Raw genomic sequence first — 21385 nt, forward strand, 5'->3', positions numbered from 1 at the left:
TCATAGAGAAATGTAATCTCCTTTACCTCTTTTCAACAGTTCAGGTACATAACTAGACAAAGCCATTAAACACCTTTACGTGATACTCTTAAATAAGATTTAGTTTATTTACTTTGTTAGTTATTGCATCAAGTTCAATAATGCATCCTGGTCGAGCAGTAGATTGTTGGCTGACAATGTTAAACACCTCCCCAATAAGTTTCTGAAACAGAGGAAAATGAGGAGAGTTAGTATATTTTTGTTGCTTAAATTTTCCTCATTGGCATAAACAGTTTCCTGTTGTCATTTTGACACTCATGAATAATGTGGTTGCCAAAACATTTGCACAACTGTGAGTCTGCAGCTGTTCACAAAGATAGCACACCAGTTTCCTAGGGAAACTATATGTATCCTTTCACAACCTAACTAATATCTGTGCCATCAAAAACATAAATATGCTCTTTCAATTTTGTTAAAGCTTATATATAAGTGAAGGCTATTGGTTTTTTGATGGAACATTCATGGTCACTGCTCCTAGAACTGATTCCTCTGACCAAATGAAATACTGACAAGCTCTGTCTTGCAGAATAGCTTATAAAGTAACAGACAAATGAGAAGAAAAGGGATGTGCTTCTTTATACTGTAACAGTGCAAGGTCAGATTTAAAAGTAAAATAAATGAAAAATAAAAAGCATGAAAAAATTATTACAGAAAAAGTAGGACCTAATATTACCTTTTGCAATAACCTCCCAATTCCCTCCTATCCTGCTATCTCTGTCCTTCCTCATCTATAGATACAACTTAGATGGACACACTTAAATTTAGATCTTCTATTTTCACCTTCCCACTTACTCTTCTCTCTTTTGAGAAGACAAAGGAACCTTGTTTTACCTTTCCCCACCTGCTACAGGTTGGGGAAACTTGTCAGGAAAACTGTTTCAGTCCAGCCACTCTTAATAGCAATAGCTGCATTTCTGTCTGCTAATGTTTACAGAGAGCTGCAAAGTTATCTTGATTAGTTTAATTTTAGTACTTTCACACCATTTCTACATAAAACTTACAGATGATTCAGGGTCAGATAATTCGTCTAGAAGTTTTCGTGCATCTACAACAGCTTGATAGAGCCTCAGGTTTGTGCCATCAGATGCAACAAAGCAAGCGCTAGCAGAGTTGCAGTATGTACCTAGGAGAAAACAAAGAAGTTGCTCAGTTAAAGGGAAAATGACAGCCAAATAGCATCAGATGCTTTATTAAAATCCACTTTGCAATAGTTTGTTTCCTAACAGTTGTCATGAAGCACTGAAGCAAGAAAGCCTAAGCAAATGTGTGCATTGAAACAGTGTTATTTGAACTTTGACATAACTCCCTTTCTGCTCATTTATGTAACCGAAACTCTTTGTAGAGGTTGAATAGTCTAAGCAGAATTCATGTGGCTTCACAAATGCACACCTAAGGGAATGCTGCCTTTCCTTAGATTAGTTATGCTCTTTTCACAGTTCTCCTGCACTAGGAAGGTGCTCAGAAAGGTTAACTCTAGTTCCCTTAGGTTGTCAGAGATGATTTAGAGTAGGAGTCCAAGTTAAACTGTTCAGCTATATTTGCTATAGCCTTTTTTGCTTGTTTACTGTCTCTAATCTTTTCAGACAAAATTAAGCTACATGATTATTCCTTTCTACCCTCCAGTTAAAGGTGCAGGTATAAAAGTGATGGGAGAAGTATTTCTGCGGTACTAAGTAATACATGAAAAATTGTAATGGAGTGGATTTCTTGCATCTTTGCAGCAAAGAGAATAGGCTTGATGACTGCTTGCTCACAGACTGAATGTCATCTGAATGTAAGCTGTTTCACAGTAACTACAGACACATTCAGGTAAATGTTTTGAGGTAGTTTAGCTTCAAATGAAGTAAAAATGCTTAATTTGCACCATATGAGGAAATTGCTGAAAAGGTAATAAAAATATACTCCAAATACAATATTAATTTATTTTAATAAAGCAATTCTATGAGTCACAGTGTTAACTGTCCATGGAAATGTGCTAAATATACTCACCAAGGCAATAGCTGGGGATTAGAGTTGGAAGCCAGGCTACGTTAGAGAAAGCGGAGGTGTGCAAAGAGTTAATTCGAGCCAATTCAGATACTCCTCCAGTGTACGATAAAGGTCCTATAGGGTCTACACGCCACAGAATCAGCTCACTATAGATTGCATTTGGGTCATGGAATGTACGGGTTGCTGCATTTTTAAGTTGCTGTCTAGAGGAACCTTTCGCACGTTTAAGAGGATCCATTATTCTGTTTATCCTGTCAGAGTCCCAGGAACTGTCAGACTCAGGAGTTAACAGAGCATTATGGTGAGAAGATGTTAGCAATAATGGTAAAACAGAATGGCAAGCTAGATCATTGAGGTGAAAACGGTGACCACAGTACCTAAATTTATGTGATACAGTCAGCACAGTAGTGAAAGCTGATTTATCAGCAAAAGTAACTGCCCACTGATTTAGAGAGCCATCTATGTGTTTGGAAATCATCATTACTATGGGAGAAATGATTGCACTGTCCTGGGAAAGGCTTGGTCCTTTACTCGCTAGAGTATTGTCTGGGAAATCCATTGTCTTCTGATATGTAGCATCACTGTTATCTTTTATAAAGACAGGGCAAGCATACATCATGATGTTTTTGCTAAGGGAGCTAGCATCTCCAGATGGAAATGCAACAGGAATCCTAGAAGAAAATGAAACCTACAAAAAGAAAACAAAAATTAGAATACGACAGCTCAGCTTAAGTCTGAATAAACATTAGGTGCTTCACAAGAAGTACTTGAAATTATACTCATACTGATGCTCAGCTATACAAGAAAGAGCACAATGATTACTGCTTAAGGTCATAAATAATAAAACAAATGTAAACATACGGTACCTGAACTTGCCGAAAGATGCCTGGAGTGTACTCATCTAAATATTTCACATGCCATACCAAAAAGGTACCATCAACAGGATGGATAGTAAAAAGCATATCTGGATTTCTGTTCCATTCAGTAAGAAGCAACTCAATTTTCCGATCTAACAAAACTGTTGGGAGAGGCATACGTGGGCCTGCTAGCAGAGATGTTTTGGGGCTTCCCTCTCTTTCACCATCTTCATGTTCTGAAGAGCCTGTACCAGTGCCTGTCTCTGATTCTCTATCTATAGACAAGTCTGCAACAGAAAAGAAATGTGCCACTTTACCCATTGCAAATACTTCCCTATCAGTGTCTAGTTGAAAAACACAGCATTTTTTAATCTGTTAATAGTACTGTCTATTAAGAACATTCACACACACTGAGGGCAGAAATGTCTTTCTTTGGTCTGTCTGTAAAAATATGAAGAGTTGGCATTTCACTACTGCTTCTGACTATGCAACAGAAGTAATAATAAATATAACTGCAGATATTTAGATCTTAAGATTATTCTGCTCAACTATGCAAAACCCCACACTTTTTATATGATGCTGGTTCCAAATTAATGTGGAGAGGGTTTTTTTTATTTAGAAAGTAATCATGAAATCCATGGTATGTGATCATGGGTGAAGTAATACATACTGCATGTTGAGTAAGAATTATCACTTAACTACACCATTGGTAGTCTAGATTTTAAGAACCTTACTGGCCAGTGACCCTTCATCAGCAATATAAAGTCTTTAAGGAAGGATATGTTTTCCACTATGAATCTCAAAACATGTCTCACCATTCCTTTGTTAACAGATACAGTCAGGATCATCATGTGATCTAAGGTTTAAGATGTAAGTCTTACCAGTACTGGAAACAGTGCAGTTGCATTAAAATGGAGCTAGGTCCAGCCCTTCTTAAAGCTTACCATAAATTAGTATGCCATTACTGACAATCAAATGCTAAGGTAAATAGAGAGCAGGTCTTAGCTGTAATTTCATAGCTCACAAAAGCTACATTTCTTTTTCATTGTGTATTTCATTGCTGTTGTGTTCCAACAGGAAAGTACTTTAATTGAGTGTCATGCTTACAATTAAAGCATCCAAAATTTCAGCTGTAAATGTCTATTTTAGATAGTGACAAAATCTTAGCACTTAAAATTTTTGTGCTAAATCATTAATTATTGCATTAATATGCTTCAAAATCACTAATGTGCTACATATCTCAATATTACTAACCATGATCTAATTTCATATGTAAGCCTCTCTCTTTTTCTTCCATTTCTTCCTCTTCAACTTCAACTTCAAAATGTTGTTCTAAGTGTTGCTCAGAAAGTTTTCTTAGGTGCTGCATAAATACTTCAATAGAGGATGTAAAACTAAATTCTTTATTATTCAACCAGTGAACAACGAAGCCTCCACTTCCTTCATCTGTATTAAAAGCTGTTCCAGCCAAGACTGATGGAATATCTGGAGAATTTTAAAGAAAAAAAGCTACAATAAACTACTCTTCTTTTTGCATATGTTTACAAACACATACACACAGATTTCTTAATTAAAACATGCAACTTTTTTCAGTTAGAACATAATTTGTCTGTGTAAAGATTATATAATTGCATCTGCAGGATGCAAATCAAGTTTCTATATCCATTTACTGTAGAGTTCTAATTGCTTAGTTTCATATGGTGCAGTGTTGTAATTTCATGTACATATTTTTGATAAGGCACATCACTGCTCTTTAATCTTTTCCTTGTTTAAAATATTCTGCATTATTCTATAAAATGCAATAGTTCCTTGCTCCCCCAACCCCCAAAAAAATCTGCTACAGCTTTTTTTTTTCACTCACTACATATTCTGTAGGATGCAAACACTCTATTCATCATATTCCACTGACTCCCCAAACCCAACAATCAAACATCCGCAGACTTGACATTTAGGGTTTTCTGCTTTCTGACAAGCAAAGATGAATTTGATTGCCTTTTTAAAGTGCTGAAGGTATTCAGAATAAATTCAGCCTCGTTTTACAAAGCTCCAAGCCAAGCAAGAGTTGTGAACAAGTCTTCCTACATGCCTATATTCAGATTATTATTTCATTTTGTACAAATGTATTGTTACCGTGGTTGTACTTCACCTGTATTAGGGTTGATGCTCGCTGCAATGTGGAAGTGCCCAAGTGCATTTGCCTGATGTGAAATGTGACGCTTAACTTCATGAGTACCCTGCTGGTCTGGCAATACGTCCGTGTGGGTAACAAGAACTGAAGATCTCCTCTGTCCCTTTCTCATGTTTTTCAAATGGTGAATTGTCTGGTATAGTTACAAAAAATAAAGAAATCCTAAAAAACTGGCAGGCAGAAATTCGTATTTATACAAAGTCTAAAGCTTTTTAACACTCTTCTATGTGGTGAAGTGAAGACTAATTTCAAAAGAATTATTTTAAAGAGTTTTCAGCAGAGGTTAGTAAAGTTTATGTGTGTGAGCTTTGCCTTCCTCAGAACTGTTCTAACAGTCTTCTGAAAGTCTCTTTGATATCTACTCCTGCAAGACAAAAATACACACTATTTTGCCTGACATTTGTAAATAAGATTACAACAATCTAAAAGCAGTAACTTTTGCAATATATTTTTATGACAAATTATTTTTGTGTAACTGAAAACTGCTGGGACCACATGGAGAGCATGAACAATTCAACAGCTCAAAGCATAGCTGGTTCCACTCTCCTTGTCTGGTGATGGTCCTGATAAGTGAGAAGTAATAACTTGGTCTGATTGTAATAGTCTAGAGCCCAATAATACCTCATTTTGGAAATGCAATTGTCAAATCTGATAGCTAAAAACTAAGAGTTTATTTACTGCTTCCACTGTTTTTGTAACTACAGACATTCAGACCCAGTCAGAAAGACACCCTCACTTACTATTCCATATTAAACACTGTCTCTTCCCATCACTATTAGCTATAGAAAAAGTAGATTGAGTTTTACAAATGTGGGGCTTGGGTGGAGAGCTGCGATGTCTCTGACTTCTTCAGTGTTTAGTAACAGACTTCAAAAACTGACAAGAAATAATTCAGACTGTTCTGCTGTATTTCTGAGGACTAGATATTACACATCATTCAGAGTTCTTTATCTTTCAAGTATTATAGTTCTAAGAATCTTTAAATGAAAAAAATATGTCAAAACCAAGTATTTACTTGTACCTCTAGTGCATGCTGTATTTTGTCCTTTTGCTTTCTAGACTGAGAGATGGTGCTGCTAATGCTGCAAGTGCTAGTTTCACAGATCTGCTCTCCAAGAAGAGTGTCTTCTGGTAGCAGTGTCTCTGCCCACAGCCGACAGATGCCATCAAGACACGAGGTGAGTAACACATTACAGACCAAACCCCTGAAGGCAGACATACCAAGGTTACTATCTAATGTAATTATACATAGTTATATAAGGATTCTACAAATACTCAGTAACTATTTTTTTATTCACATTTCCCCTCCTCCCCTAATTAAAGGTGTGCAAAACCTGCTTTTATGAAACTGCCTCAACTCTCTGACTTGCTGAACTATGTGAAGAATGCATATATTTTACTCAATAATGAACAGTGAAACCAAGCAAATAATTAAACACCAGTATATACAAGGTGCAGAAAATGGCTTAGTACATGCTGATTATTTGAACAATTTTTTATTTCAATATTATATCATCATTTGGTCAAGGCAGTGCCTTACATCCATGCTTCCTTGCATAACTTGATAAGACACATCTCTGATGTGGATGGTTTTTTATTTCTTATATATATTAGCAGAGAAATCTAAGCATGTTTTTAATGGCTTAAGCAGAGCATTAAAAAAATACTTGGCCAAAGGCTTGTTTGTTTTTTACTTAAGAAAGAAACTGTTCAAACCTGGGCATGTACTTGCTAATGTTACGCCATGAAAATCCTGTCACTGCTCGAGGATGTGCCAAATAAACAAACGAGAACTTGACGGGCTCCAAGCATTTTTTCTTTTCTTCATTCTCTTGGGGCAGAAGAGATGACTTCCAACCATTCATAGAATACCAAACCTTTAAGAGGCAGTCATCCTAGTAAAGTAATAAAAAAAATCATGGCATTAACAGGCCATAATTTTAAAAGTCACAAACCAGAAAACCCCAAATAATAAGGAAATTGCTGAGATCAATTATTTCATTGATGGTCATTCTGGAAACGAGTTACAGGACTGAGGAAATGCTCTGCTGGCAATGCTCTGGTCTAAGGAATTCTTTCAGTTCAGTTGCCCCCCTCCTTTTCTCTTGGTTCACTATGCATTTTCTGCACAGCACATATGCATACTTTGCACTTCCCTGCAAGACAGAAGCCTGAAATAGGCTCCCCACGCTATAACATTAAGCTCATTAATAGTCAGTTTCCCTGCTGAGACAATTCATGCTAAGTCCCTGTTGTAATGTTGTAATGTAACATCTCATATGTAATGCCACAGTATTGCACATGAGATGATAATTTAACTTAGCTCAGACTACAGAGTGTGTGGTCCAAGACTTTTGTCAAACAAATGCAAAGCACTTCTGTAATTACTCTTTTTTTGTCCTTACCTTCCCAGCTGTTGCAAAGTATTCACCATCGGGTGACCATGCCATCAAATGTACTGATACTGCAGTCCTAAAGAACACAAGAGTGAAGTTTTAAATCGTAAGTAAAATCTATTTATTCTATTGTATTATTCCATGTGTATTCTACAACATTATTCCACATGCATTCAGTTAAGCACTACTGCACATTATTTATATGAAATATATTAGTGTTTTATAGCTATTGCTTTAAGCTTCAGAAACAGCAGAAGCATCAACAGTATTTGTTACAATGAAACAAAATATTTAGCATTTCCAAACCTTCACAGTACAACATCCCATAAAATTGTTCAAGTATGGCAAGCCTAGACTAGATACTGTCTGAAAGATGAAAGCAGCCCACGGAGTGTTTTGTGTGCACAAAATCTATAACTGCTTCCAAAAAGTTGGAAGAGAACAGGTGCATAGAATCACAGAATGCTAGGGGCTAGAAGGGACCTCCAGTGATCAAGTCTAATCCCACTGCAAAGAAGGACTACTTAAGTCACTTAAAAAAAAAAAAAGAGATAATTTTTTATTTGGAGTAACTTACATTATTTTATTTGATTGTATTTTTAATCTGATTTAAAGGCACATTTTCAAGTATGGTTTTGGAGAGAAGATAGAGTTGATATATGAGGTGGCATTGCAATTTGTCTGCAAATAAAAACAATCTCACTCACTTGCACTGCCAGACACATTTCCAGTCATTTAGAACTGGAAGAACTTTATCATCATTGATCCGATTGACAGGATCATCATCTTCATCTTCTTCTAGAATGTCACTAGATGGAGGGGCCCACAATTGCAAAAAGTCAGTTGCTGTCAGCAGCCTGTTCCCTGAAAGAGGGTAATATCAAAGCTGTCAAACCAAGATGATAATGCTATATTGAAACATTAATACTGTCATTGTATTTTATTGATAATTATTCAAACCAGGTTGAAAACTCAACTTTAAAAAGTCCATTTTAAATACAAAGGAGCATTCAATCTCATATTCATAGAATAATTTAGGGTGGAAGGGGCCTTAAAGATCATCTAGTTCCAACCCCTTTGCCATGGGCAGGAACACCTTCCACTAGACCAGGTTGCTCAAGGCCTCATCTAGCTTGGCCTTCAACACCTGCAGGGAGGGGACATCCACAACCTCCCTGAGCAACCCATCCCAGTGTCTTACCACCCTCACTGTAAAAAACTTCATACTAATATCCAGCCTAAACCTACCCTCCTCAAGCTTAAAGCCATTCCCTCTCATCACTGTAAGCCCTTGTAAAAAGTCCCTCCTGGCTTTCTTGTAGGCACCTTTCAGGTACTGGAAGGCTGCTCTAAGGGCTCCCCAAAGCCTTCTGTTCATCAGGCTGAGCAGCCCTAATTGTCGCAGCCTGCTGCCTTAGGGATGGTGCTCCAGCATCTGATCATCTGATCATCTTCATGGCCTGCTTCTGGACCTGCTCCAGCAGTTCCACACCTCTCTTATGCTGGGGGCACCAGAACTAGTAGTACTGCAGGTGGGGGTCTCATAAGAGCAGAGCAGAGGGGGATAATCACCACCCGTATCCTGCTGGTCACACTTCTTTTGATGCAGCCCAGGCTTTCTAGGCTGCAAGTGCACATTGTCAGCTCATGTTGAGTTTTTCCATCAACTGATACCCCCAAGTCCTTTCTCTCAAGACCACTACTGAGCCACACCTTGCCCAGCCTGTATTTGTGCTTGAGATTGCTCTGACTCAGGCATAGGACCTTACACTTGGTCTTGCTGAACTTCATGACATACAGCTCTTCTTATTGAGATACTTCTGTAACATTTGTAAAGAAAAACACAAAGGGGTTTTTTTTTTGTGTTTTCAAATAACCAGCCATATTTGGTAATTAATGTAGCAGATGCTAAATAGCCATTCACATCTCAAAGAAATACACTGTTAGATGTCTTATAAATATCCATCTCTGGGTATATTGCTGACTTAAATTGTGACAAAATTATATTTAAATGATTATTAATTGTAATTTAAGTCAGCAACTTAACACTGTGATTTCCAAACTAAGATCTTGCATAAGAGACTCAAACACTTGGCAAATGCTAACCATAGCCCCAGGTTTTACATGACAATTCCCAAGAACAGATTATCTAAATTATCCATATTTATGCTGTCACTTTTTTATAATGAAAATAATTTGTGTTCAAATTCTCTTGACTATAAATGTTGAACAAATACTTCAAACTTCACATTACCTTGAGGATCCCAAGCAAGGTTGTAAGTCATAGAACTGAGGAAGAACTGCCCAGTTTTAAGCCACTGACACTTTAATTGCTGTGATTTAAGAACAGTAAAGGATTAATTCTCACTCCAACAGTAAAATATAAATATACCAGTATTTCTTTCTATATGAACTTGTTATTAAACCTGCTGCAAAAACAGTCAGGACCATTCAGGGATGGCAGTATAGATGCAACAAAGATTGTGAAACCTGCCTGAGAACATATTCAGTGCTTGAGTGCTCATCTGTGGCTATGTTGCTTAAACAATCCTGGGTACATATATACAGGTCTAAGTCATCTTTCTCTATCATAGATCTGATGATCTCTTCAAGTTTCAAAAAAACCACCAGCTTGTCACTGTGTCACTCTAGCATGAGATTCAAGAACATATGCTGTTATGAACTTAGCAGGAACGCAGTCTCCGCTTTGATTCATGAAGTGAATCCATTCAAAGCTATTATGATGGTAGATGGTGCATCCGTTAGCCTGTTGTGTGCCAGTGTAATATAATAACTGGCAACAGGCTTTTTCCTCATCTAAGAAGCTAAAGAGAATTACAGTATTGAAAAACATACTTACACAATTTCTTTTATGAGAATTTATACCAAGTGGTTCAAAAATACAAACAGCATTTCCATATGATGCTGCAATCTGGAAAAAAAAAGAAGACTCGAAATGTAAGGTTATAACTCTAACCCTCCCTTGCTATATCAAAATAGCCAAAGAATTTCTAGTGCTTCTATGTGATGTTCAAGAAAGGTGACTGTAATGCAACTGTGACTAGTTGTATTCTGGGTGTACTTTCTCAAGAAATACATCCTTCTGAACAAGCTTTACAATTTTAGCTATAAAGAGGGAAGATGTTTCGTTTAGTGACATAAACACTGTCAATCGGGTGTACTATATTCTTCTAGGGTAACTACTGTTAATGCACAGGTGAAAGATGATGCCTTTACTACTTCTGTTCCTGTTCCAGTTCACAGCTAATGAATTAATTATTAGTGTCTGAGTATCTGTGTGTTCCCCAATTCCATTTTGTATCACTAACTGAAGAGTTAACTGAACTGTTAAATACATTGAAGAGAGATAAATCATAAATGGAAAAACAAAAATACTAATACCACTCAACCTCTCATTTCCTTTCTCTCATCTATTTCACAGAAATCTCCATAAACATAACGGTTATCATTAGGAATTATCTGGTCACATTCCTAATACTCACATGCTTATGAGTACTTTTGACTATCTTTGCAATTCCTTTTTCTTCCTTGAAGTATTTTTAAAAGAAAAAACATTCAATTTCTTCCCAGTGAGGATCCAGTTTCCCGAGTACAGAAATGTAAAAGTTTCACACCTATTACAAAATCTTATTTCCTCTTTGAGAGGAGGGGAGTGGGGGGAAGGTTGCAACACCAGTTTCAAAAGAAAAATAGACTGAGTGCAGAGTCCTGACTGCAGAACCACTCAGGAGTTCATGGTGATCTTGCATGGGCCACCTATGCAGCTGGAATCTCTCTTCCAGTCCTACTGGCAATGCACTGCTGCAGTGCAGGGGCCTTGCTAGCTAAATCTGCCAGAATCTTGATTGGGGCTTTCTCAATACTGCTACCAGTTTTCACCTGGCTTGTACTGGTAAGCAGTGATAACTGACAAACAGTTTGCTTAGTGAGCTACCACAACTCAAAGTATTTTTATCTCAGCAATCTAAACTGTCTCTTTAGCATTGTTTATTGAGCAATAATTAAACCACACAGCCAGTGAAGAGGCCATGCAGTGATGATGGCTCATTCTGTAGCACTTCCAAACACATGCCTAAGCTTTTCTAAAAAAAAAAACCCAACAGTATCTCTAATTCACTGATTTACAGGACACACAAACACACATGCACATATGTATATATGAATTAGTTATCCATGTCTTCTTTAGTTAGGTGGAAGTATACAATAATGAAGGCAGTAACAATAATTTTAGTACCATTCAATTTCTTATACTATACTGTAATTAGTAGTTATTTCCACATTTTGTAAGACCTGTTATTGCAGGTCCTGGAAAGGCATGAAAAACATCATTACAAGATGCCTCCTGCTTCCTCTACCCGCGCCCACCTCACTAGATAATTAAAAAAATACTATAAAATTGAAACAATTCTCTAAGAGATGTTACTCAGACAGTTACAGATGCGTAAAATCAGATCTTTTCCACACAATTAACTCATTGATACTATTAACCTGTTATGCTGTTAATTCTCTCATTTAGAGTATTCGATTGAAAAAAGAATCTATTACATATATTAAGATCCTTACCCTGCCTTGTTGTTGGGAGCACTCCACACAACTGACCTGGATGTTTCCATGTTTAGCACCAGGAATAATTTGCACACATTCAAAGTCATTTGCCAGAATAACAATGTCACAACCAGAGCCATATGCCTGAAATATTTTTTTAAAGAAATACAATTAGAAATTTATTTCAAAAACCTGACTGAGCACATACTAGATGACTTAGATTTTTGAGAGACCTGTGAAAATCTCCACTGAAACAAGATGTTGGCACATAGTGGTTTTATTCCTCACCAATTCGGTAGCACCAGCAGGATAAGCAACAAGTGAAAACAAAGTAGACTTTACCTCTCCCCAGAGCTTCATTCACAGTAAATGGAAACAGTAAAAAACCTGAACAAAACAAAACTCAAAGCAACACAATCAAACAACTCCCAGACTTACTCTAGAATTCAAGCTCTGTTTACTTGCACTTTTGTTTGTTTTGTGCAGTTTTTGTAGACTTTACTTGTTTGGGCTTTTTTTCTTCCCTCCAATTCTTGTTGCCTTTTATAGCAAGGCAGCCAGGAGTTTACTATTTGGGTGCATTTAGTGAACTTGCTCAAATATATGTGTTATGCAGCTCTGCTCTTTAGAGAAAAAAGAAATTTTTAAGAGACTTCTATAAGAATCCAATTTCTGGGCTTTGCTGAGGTCGAAGAAGTGCACATTACTGTAAGACTGCAAAACAACAAAGATTTTTCTTGGATATATTGTATCTTGTGCGATACACACAACACTAAATAATTTATGAACAAAATAGAGAACAATGATAGCTTGCAGCACTTTTTATTGGACAAATACATATGTTTGCCAACCTTTCACATACCTGTCCTAATGTGACAGGATATACTGAAAAGTTTAATCACTTCAGATGATCTGTTCCACTGAGCTCACACATTCAGGCACTGAAATCTCTCCCTAGCATCAAACTGTCAATCAGTCTTTTAAAAGTAAGCAGGTACAGCTAGAAACCTCTTTCCTTAAAATAAGTTTCCCACTGATTCCAAGATAGTAGGCAGACATTTTACAACAGCTGAACTAAGCAGAGTGCAAGTACTCAACAGTCAATTTCAGACAGTACAAAATTACTTTGGCATTTTATTTTGTCCCTTGCTTCTTTCACACTAAGTTCCAAATTACTGAGTCCTCACCCTCTCCTTTGAGGTCAATCAGTTTAAAGGCTGTCTACGTTATTTTTAACATGTATATGAGAATTTGTGAGGATTTCTGTAGCTTTACAAGATCAATGCCCATTGAGTGGCACACTAAGATAATGGCAAAAGACAAGCACTGGAAATAAAGGGGACAATTTGGGTCTCATGACCTATGTCTTTCCACTTGAGTAACAAGTGGAAAGTCTGAAGAAAAAGGCTCGATTTACTGCTAAAACAAACAAAACGAAATAGAAATGCAAACATCAAAATAGAAATTCAGGCCTCAGAAGTTAACACACAATACAACTGTATACACAAAAATGAAAACAGTGTACAAGACACTGGTTGCGTAAGGTCGTCCTCAAGCCTGACACTGCTCTGCAAAGCTCTGAGGAACTGATACTGATTATTCACAATGTAAGCAGGGGAAAACTCTAACTGCTAAATGGTTGTTAACAAAATATCCTAGCTCTTTAATAACTATGCTGTGCAATTATTAGACCCGTTCTGGAAGGCAATAAGTTATTATTAAAATGGAATGGAATTGTTTGCAGGAAGTAAGAAAAAAACAAGGCTGAGATAAGTTCTGTCACCGAACATAAAGTAAGCCTTTTTTTGTTGTTGTTTTCCTATTCTTTATAATGGAATGTTGCAAACCAAACTCCACCAGTAGTGTGGAATGCTGGACAGGACAGCAACTGCTCACAAGCAGGAAGGAAGATGAGAGACCAGGATATGGATGCCCGTAAGTGGGTGGGGAAATAAAAGAAAGTTCTCATTTCAATAACTAATTCTTAATTCTAATGCTCACAAGCAGTTGTTTTTTTTTAAATGGTAAGCAGTTAAAACAGCAAAAAATAGAAAGACACCTTTTCAACAGTTTGTCTCACAACTACTAATGCAAACCTACTAAAAGACATGATTTATACTTGAGTATGTCTGTTGACTCTGTGAGGCTAAGTAATTTATTGTCTTTCTCTTAAAATGTTTTCTTTTATCTCGTCTCCTATCCACATCTCTTATTATAGCAGTAAAGCAGTATCCTCCTGGCTAATTACACTATTTAGCATATTTTTACAAAGTTAAGTAAGTGCTTTACAGTAAAAAATTTGGTTTCCTCAAAGAATCTTCAAAATATAGAGATCCCCTTTCTAAGTGAAACATTATTACTGTCACTCATATCCCTCCTACTCTTTGCCAGTGTTTTCACTGCACCAACAAGTGACTCAGCATACCTAAGTGTCCTATGCCAAGAGACAATCTAGCGAATTAAAGACCTCAGCTGGAAGAGGTTCCCAGCCTTTAGCTTTAGGTTCTACCAGCAAGCGATGTCTCAGTTCTTGGGTCATTTTCTGTGTAGATATTTATTCTGAGAATGTCTCTCATTTCTTGAAAGTAAATTAAAGTATATTTACCTTAAATCTTAAATTTATTATAATGCCACCTTTAAGAAAAAGTGTCCCCTCATTTTAAAACAAGTGTTTGCTATTTCACATTTATAGTCTCCAAACTTCTCTAAACAGGAAAAATCGGTATTCTTTTCTGTACCTAAAGACACTTCCACATTTCACATTATATGCCTAAATGCTAAAATTCCATCAATATCAATAATTCCTTTTTAAAGATTCAGCTGACATCATCTTCAGGAAGATCATTCATGCCGCCTCTCCTGCCCAAGTAGTAGTGGCCACAGACTAACAATCTCCATGGTCTGATAAAAGGAATAGAAAATTGGTAAGCCATACAAAAAGGAAAGATGGAAAATAAGATGCTGAGATACTGTAATGGATGAGAGCAACACAGAAGTCTTAGAGAAACAATTACAAGTAGTCACTAAATGAAACAAATGCAGTAAAACCACCCACGTGGAGTATTTGCCAACCTCCATTTCTAATCTCACTGATAACTTCAAAGAGAAAATTAAATGGAGTTGCAGAGCTGCCAGAATGCAAGGATGACTTGCAGGATCCATAAGCAACTAATAGGCTGTAGTTTGCCAGTGTCTGTTCTGTCAAGATCTAGGACCACTGAAATGAACAATGACAAAGCTCTAATTGAATGCAGGAGCACCAGACATAAGTAGGACGTTGTGTCCTATGGTAAGACTTTATGCTACACCCTCTGTTTTCAGATATTAGAGAAGCAACATGTGCATCTCTCTTTTTCAGCTGCCCCTGTTTTCAGGTTTGGTTCTCTAAGCTTAATGTTGAACACTGAAACTGACAGACAGGTAAACAATTAGTCCTTCACATTCTCATCTTGTTTTTCCATCATAGTTTTCTCTGTATAAGGAATGATTTTTTCTCTTTCTATAGCCTGCAACTATACAAATTCAGCATAACCAAAACAGATGCAAAGTCCTCAGGCTCCAGTGTGGACTGCTGAGGCATTGCAAGATAGTAAATAATGTGGAAGACACAGAATGAGCCCACAGTGATATTAATACCTCATAAACATCCAAAATTACAGAAATTAATTAAACTATGTATTAAAATATGACTTAAAGCCTGCCTATTAGCAATTAAGACACTTGAACTCTGAAACGCTTCCAAACTCTCCTCAATGGACACACCATTTACACTTCTCCTCCACCCCAGCTGAGTACTAGTAGAATGACACACATTGAACGCAAAATAACCAACAGAAACCCACCCAAGCCATTACTGGCCTGTGGCCTGTAGAACAGGCTTTCCCCAAGTGACATTTGGGACAAGTTAATGATTGAATACTTTACAATACGCTTACACACACAGCTTCAGAGAAGAAAGAACATAGTAGAAATTCAGATGTTAAGCATCTATAATCCAGTTTACAGTGGAGAACATGTAGATATATGTAAGTAGATAAGCAGGAATAAATCACTCAGAGCAATTTGCAAATAAGGCTTTTAATAAGTAATTTTTCAAGAGGGGTGAAGTAGAGGAGAACCCTCCACAGCAGAGAAAACCTATTCTCACTTGCAGTGCCTTCTGAATATAATGGTGTAGATGAAGATTTTCTACTAAAGTAAAAATGTCTATGTGGATGTGGGAGACTTCCATCAGCAACAGCTTCTGCAGTTGATTGCGCACAGTTCCAGCCCAAGTGTCAGTACTGGCTTGGAAGCTGCCAAGAAGCTTGTCCTTTTCAAAAATGATTTTTTCCTCTCCTACCAGAAAAGTTCTTGTGTGCATATACCCCTAAAGTCAGATATTCTGACTTTTTCAGTAATCATGTTTAGAGTTTCACATTTTGAGCATTTAGTGCTACCTCTGGTGTGGTTTAACCCCATCCAGCAACTAAGCACCACACAGCCTCAGTGTAAAACTGATGTGTTGACATAAGAGTAGTTGAACTAAAATAAAATATAATAAGAACAAGTACATTAGTAATAATGATGTCCTACAGTATGGAATACTCCCTTGGATAGTTGAGGTATGCTGCCCTGGTCATGCTCCCTCCCAATTTCTTATGCACCTGCTCACTGGCAGAGCCATGAGAAACTGAAAAATCCTTGACTTACAGTAAGTGCTACTTAGCAACAACTAAGACATTCTCACACTAAATCCAAAATGCAGCACTGCACCAGTTATCCAAGTTTAAACCAGGACAGCCTTTTACAAGATGTAAATATTAATTGCCTTTTGTTTGTGGGACATTAGCTAGAGCGTGGCATTTTTATTCTTATACAATCTAGTCTTTAAGTAGTTGATAAAATCATAGAGTTCTTTGGTTTTGTTTTTTGTTTGGTTGCTTTTTTGTTCAAACCTAGACTGACCTTAGATACAGCTACATTCTGTTCAGTTTCAGGGGGAAAAAATCCTCAACCCTGAGACTGGACAAAGGGCAGAAGTCATACAAACAGAATCTGAACAGTCTGTCTTCTTTATTTGACACCACCTTACTCCACAGAAAGGTTGGTAACATACATCACACTCAAAGTTAGGGTCAGTGACTGAAATTGACTCAAGGTAAAAGAGCTGCTTAACAACAAAAGCTAACTGAAATCAACAGTGTTTTGAAAAATGCAGTTTACTACCTTTACAAACTTATTAGCTGCCAGTAAGACTATGAAGCTCAAATAGCAACCCTTCTGTCTAGACAGGGTGTGAGCTCTGTGGCCCTTCTGCATAAAGCTCAACTGTGACCTTCAGTAAGCTCATGTCTGAAACATGGTGTAAAGGGTTAACCCCTCATGGGGGTGGTCTGAACCTGACCCTAGGTGCAGTGGTTAGCCCACTCCCAATTTCTGTCTGGATCCCCTAAAAAAACAGAGGAACTTCCTGTTTCTAGCTCTCAGCCCTGCTTCCCTTGACAACAGCATCCCTGTTCCTACTGCTCCTGCTTTGCCAGGTGGCCAGCCAACCACGTGGTGGACCAACCACCTCCTGAATCTACCTCCATCCATTTCCATTCATTGGGTTTTGTATATATTTCCCTATACCTTTTTTGTAACTCCCCTTACCTTAAATACCTTTTACTTATTGTTAAAGTGTTCCAATTGGGAACAAGGCTATTCTTCGGGTGTTTTACCTCTTTTCAGTCTCTATACCTAATTCTTTTATTTTCCAAAGGGGAGAGATGGGGAGGCATCCTATATATGTTATTGGTCTGTTAGGCTTTGGGCCTCTGGGAAGCTTAAACCAGACCAATACAATTAGTTGACAGTATTTGCTGAAATGAGAACAGGAAGCAATAGCAAGTTGAATAGTGCAGGTAATTATTACCAGAAATGACAAACCCAGAATGTGTCATTTAGTACTTAAACCCTTTTCTTATGCACTGTCCTTTTTGGAGATCAATAAAAGGGAGGGTGAAGAGACTACCTGGTGAAAAAATGCATTATAAAGCTGTTTTGCATCATACCATCCTTCAAACGAAATTTTCCTGTTTATCATCACTCTAGGAGACTGAGCACAATACAGCCATAACATACACAAGCCAGTATGTTAGCTGGACAGCTCTGTGCTTCATCCTTGATCTGGCAGATGCTAGACAGATGTCAGGCCTGCTGCAGGCAGATGTGGGAGCACAGGGGAGAAAAGAACACTATATGCATTTAGATAAAGGACTGACACAAACTTTGTAGCCAACCTACAGCAACTGTCTATTCTTTGCATTTACTTTGCTTTATGGAGTCACTAATACTTGTTTCTTAGCAGATAAATAAAAAATCATTGGCAAAGTTATTTCCCTTTCTTATTCTTAGGGTAACTCGATGACTTTCATCATATCTTTTAAAAAGTTATTTCCCTTTCTTATTCTTAGGGTAACTCGATGACTTTCATCATATCTTTTAAAAAGTGGAGACAGAACATGTTATTGTCTTAGCTTTAGCTACACTGACTTGGAAATTAAAAGCTTACCTTTGTCCCCAGCAAGCAGTCATGTAAACAAGCCAAGAGCAAACCACAGAGAAAGGAAAGGATGAAGAAGAAACTGAGAATTGCATTGTCCATAATCAGGTCAGAAGCAAATGTGCTCCTTCTCTTGTTGGAATTAGACCTCTAAAGCAAGTTCATTTTAAGAGGACATTTCTCCTCAGAAGAAGAAAAGGGAATTATTAACTAGTAAATACATATATACATTATTCTACTATTAAGTGGAATAATTCAAACATTAGTGATTCATTTCTGCAGACAAAAATGCTGTGTTTTCAAGACCCTTGATGAATCAGTTGTAGCACTTTTGAACCAGTTCTCACACATTTTAAATGAATACCCCAGCATCAATCAAAGCAAACACACACATATGCACACAAACAATAGCTCCTCTGTCACAGCTCCACTTCATATGGATTCATTTAGTACATACAGCACATACTGTGTAGACAGACCTCCCTTAACCTCTTGCCTTCTACTGCTCTCCTGTGTTCTAGAGACTGAGATGTCTTAAGAGCATGTCTACAGAGTCAGGCTCTGTTACCAAAACAGATGATCTCTTGCTTGAACTGCAAATCCTGCTTCAGGATCTATTTAATGATTTGGGAGGTCAATACAGTGTTACTGATGCTGACCAACAGAACTTAAGGTTAGGCACTAAGGAAAGGGGCACCCACAGTGGATGATAAATTATGATGCTACTGAGAGTAACACAGGAGAGTAATTTTACAAGAATCTGGACATAAGATCCTGAACTGTTTGCAAGCAAATGTTTGTAACTGTACAATTTACTGTAGAATCAAGGCCTAGATCAGCAGGAGATAACAAATACAGAGAAAGGAGAAAAAGAGAAAAGTTGCAGCTGTGGAAGACCAGAAGATATATTTATTAAAACATAATTATCCCCTTAGATCCTTTGTACTATATTATAAAAAATTGGATGCAGTAGCCAGAGAAGACAGTGAGGTCTGTTACCTGCAGTTGCATCATTAACGTGCTAACAATTGACTCTATGTGTTTTTATAAAACATTACTTTTGTCCTTGGAAAATTCTTGTGCAAACCATAATATATTACTAATTTTTTATGTCTTCAAAGCTATTAGGGGATTTAACACAAAATTATCTTTCATAATACCAGCTGATCAACATTTTAAATTGTCACAGTGAAAAGGAACACATTAGAATATGAATATGTGTATTCTTATGTAAATATCAAAAGAGAGGTCCCTTTAATAGCAGTCTAGCTGCATAGCAGCAGAACACAGAAAATAAAGACACACATGGCACCTTTTCTTTCTTAAGCCTTTCAAGCATTCATTACTGAAATTTGACATCTGTGATGATCTAAAGCAAGCTTTATATTAAATTTAGTTTGACAGAAACACTGCAGAAGCTGATCACTTGAAATCAGAGTATTATCATAAGCCAAAAGAGTGGGAATTGACATTAGAATAGACAAAAATAAATAGTAACTTGTTATATAAATTACTAACTCCTGAAATTTACTTAGTGTGTCTCTTTCTTTTCCAGTTTAAGATGTGTATGTAACAAAATCGTGTATTATTGACCAAAGCAATTGATGCCAAACGCTCATCGAAAGTGCAACAGCCTATTTGCTCTTTGCAGGAAGACCACACACTCACATACACCTCCCAGGATTAAAAAAAAAGGCACACAGCAGAATCTGGGGATGCACAGTCTGGGGGCTTCCCTGGCTGCCTGCTCCAATGCAGAGGATCCAGCGAGCACTCGCCAGAAGGAACACGTATGACCACTGAGACCAGCCTCGATCTGCAGCTGTGCTCCGGGAAAAGAGAGCAGCCAGAGCCCTCCTGGAGGGTGTCTGATACGGCGCCGCGGCGGGGTCACGCCGGTCTTCCCACGACCCTTGGTACCCGAGTGCCGCGGCGCCGCGCTCCCACCGCACCCCACCCATGAACATGCTGCTTCTCAGCCGCCCCAGGCCCTTGCTCATAATCGCTGCCTTGACCACCCCGACCCATCAGCCCACAGGCCACCCGATCTGTGCCACCCCCTCTCCCCACGACAGGTTAATCCCCTCCAGCCCCTCCCACCGCTCTCCTCAGGCCTACAAAACGCCCTCCCCTTCCCCCACCCCGGCCGTCTCTTCTCTCGCACCGCCACCATTACCGTAAAGGGGATGTCCTCAACGCTGCCCACCGAGTAGCAATTGTCCCCGGGGTTGACGGCGCCGGTGAGCACCTGGTGGAGGTGCATGGCGTCTCTTCCCCCCGCCCCCGCCGCGCCGCTCTCCTAGGGACGGCAGCGCCGCTGCCGCCGCCTCCGCCGGCGACGAGAGCTGGGGACCCGGATGGCTGCGCGCTCCCGGCCGCTCCGCGGCGCCGAGGCCCCGCTCGCTCCCGCCAGCCAGCGCGCGCCGGGGGCCGGCGGGAGGGAGGGAGGGCAGGCGCGCGCCGGGCAGCGCCGAGTCAGCCGCGCCGCGTGCGCGGGCAGCGCCTCCGCGCGCGCCCTGCGGGGGGACCGTTAAAGGGCGCGCGGGGATGGCGGGGCGCGGGGCAGCTGCTCAGCGCGAGGCGGCAGCTCCTCTGCGCCGGGCGGAGAGCGAGAGGGCTGGGGGGGCGCTGGGGGCAACGGGAGGGAGTGCGGCTGAGGTGCGGGACGCGGCGCGCTTGGCTGGCCACTCGAGGTGAGACGCTGGCAGGGCGCCTCACGGGGACGGCAGGGTGCGGAAAGAGCAGCAGGGGTGGCTTTAACCGCCGTTGCAGCGTTCCGGCCGTGAGGCGGGTTGGGGAGGTGTCTCCTTTGACTCGGGAGCCG

The 21385-nt window shown here is 39.0% G+C and overlaps 1 protein-coding gene across 4 annotated transcripts in view; it reads right to left on the minus strand.

Annotated features, from left to right (window-relative positions):
• Nucleotides 1-20903, minus strand: part of DMXL2 (Dmx like 2) — a 50326-nt gene extending 29423 nt beyond the window's left edge. For all 4 annotated transcript variants that reach the window (XM_064157628.1, XM_064157626.1, XM_064157627.1 and 1 more), the window contains exons 1-14: nt 20738-20903; nt 12054-12179; nt 10330-10401; nt 9724-9802; nt 8177-8333; nt 7479-7545; nt 6790-6968; nt 6095-6278; nt 5032-5206; nt 4140-4370; nt 2895-3172; nt 2029-2716; nt 1041-1162; nt 113-202 (exon numbers count right to left, since the gene is read on the minus strand). In XM_064157628.1, the coding sequence (XP_064013698.1) occupies nt 113-202; nt 1041-1162; nt 2029-2716; nt 2895-3172; nt 4140-4370; nt 5032-5206; nt 6095-6278; nt 6790-6968; nt 7479-7545; nt 8177-8333; nt 9724-9802; nt 10330-10401; nt 12054-12179; nt 20738-20824 (2535 nt within the window). In that variant the 5' untranslated portion in view covers nt 20825-20903. The remainder of the gene's footprint in view (nt 1-112; nt 203-1040; nt 1163-2028; nt 2717-2894; nt 3173-4139; nt 4371-5031; nt 5207-6094; nt 6279-6789; nt 6969-7478; nt 7546-8176; nt 8334-9723; nt 9803-10329; nt 10402-12053; nt 12180-20737) is intronic.
• Nucleotides 20904-21385: the final 482 nt, after the last annotated feature.

Source organism: Pogoniulus pusillus, chromosome 17 (assembly GCF_015220805.1).
Source record: "Pogoniulus pusillus isolate bPogPus1 chromosome 17, bPogPus1.pri, whole genome shotgun sequence".
In the NCBI taxonomy this organism is placed as follows: domain Eukaryota; kingdom Metazoa; phylum Chordata; class Aves; order Piciformes; family Lybiidae; genus Pogoniulus; species Pogoniulus pusillus.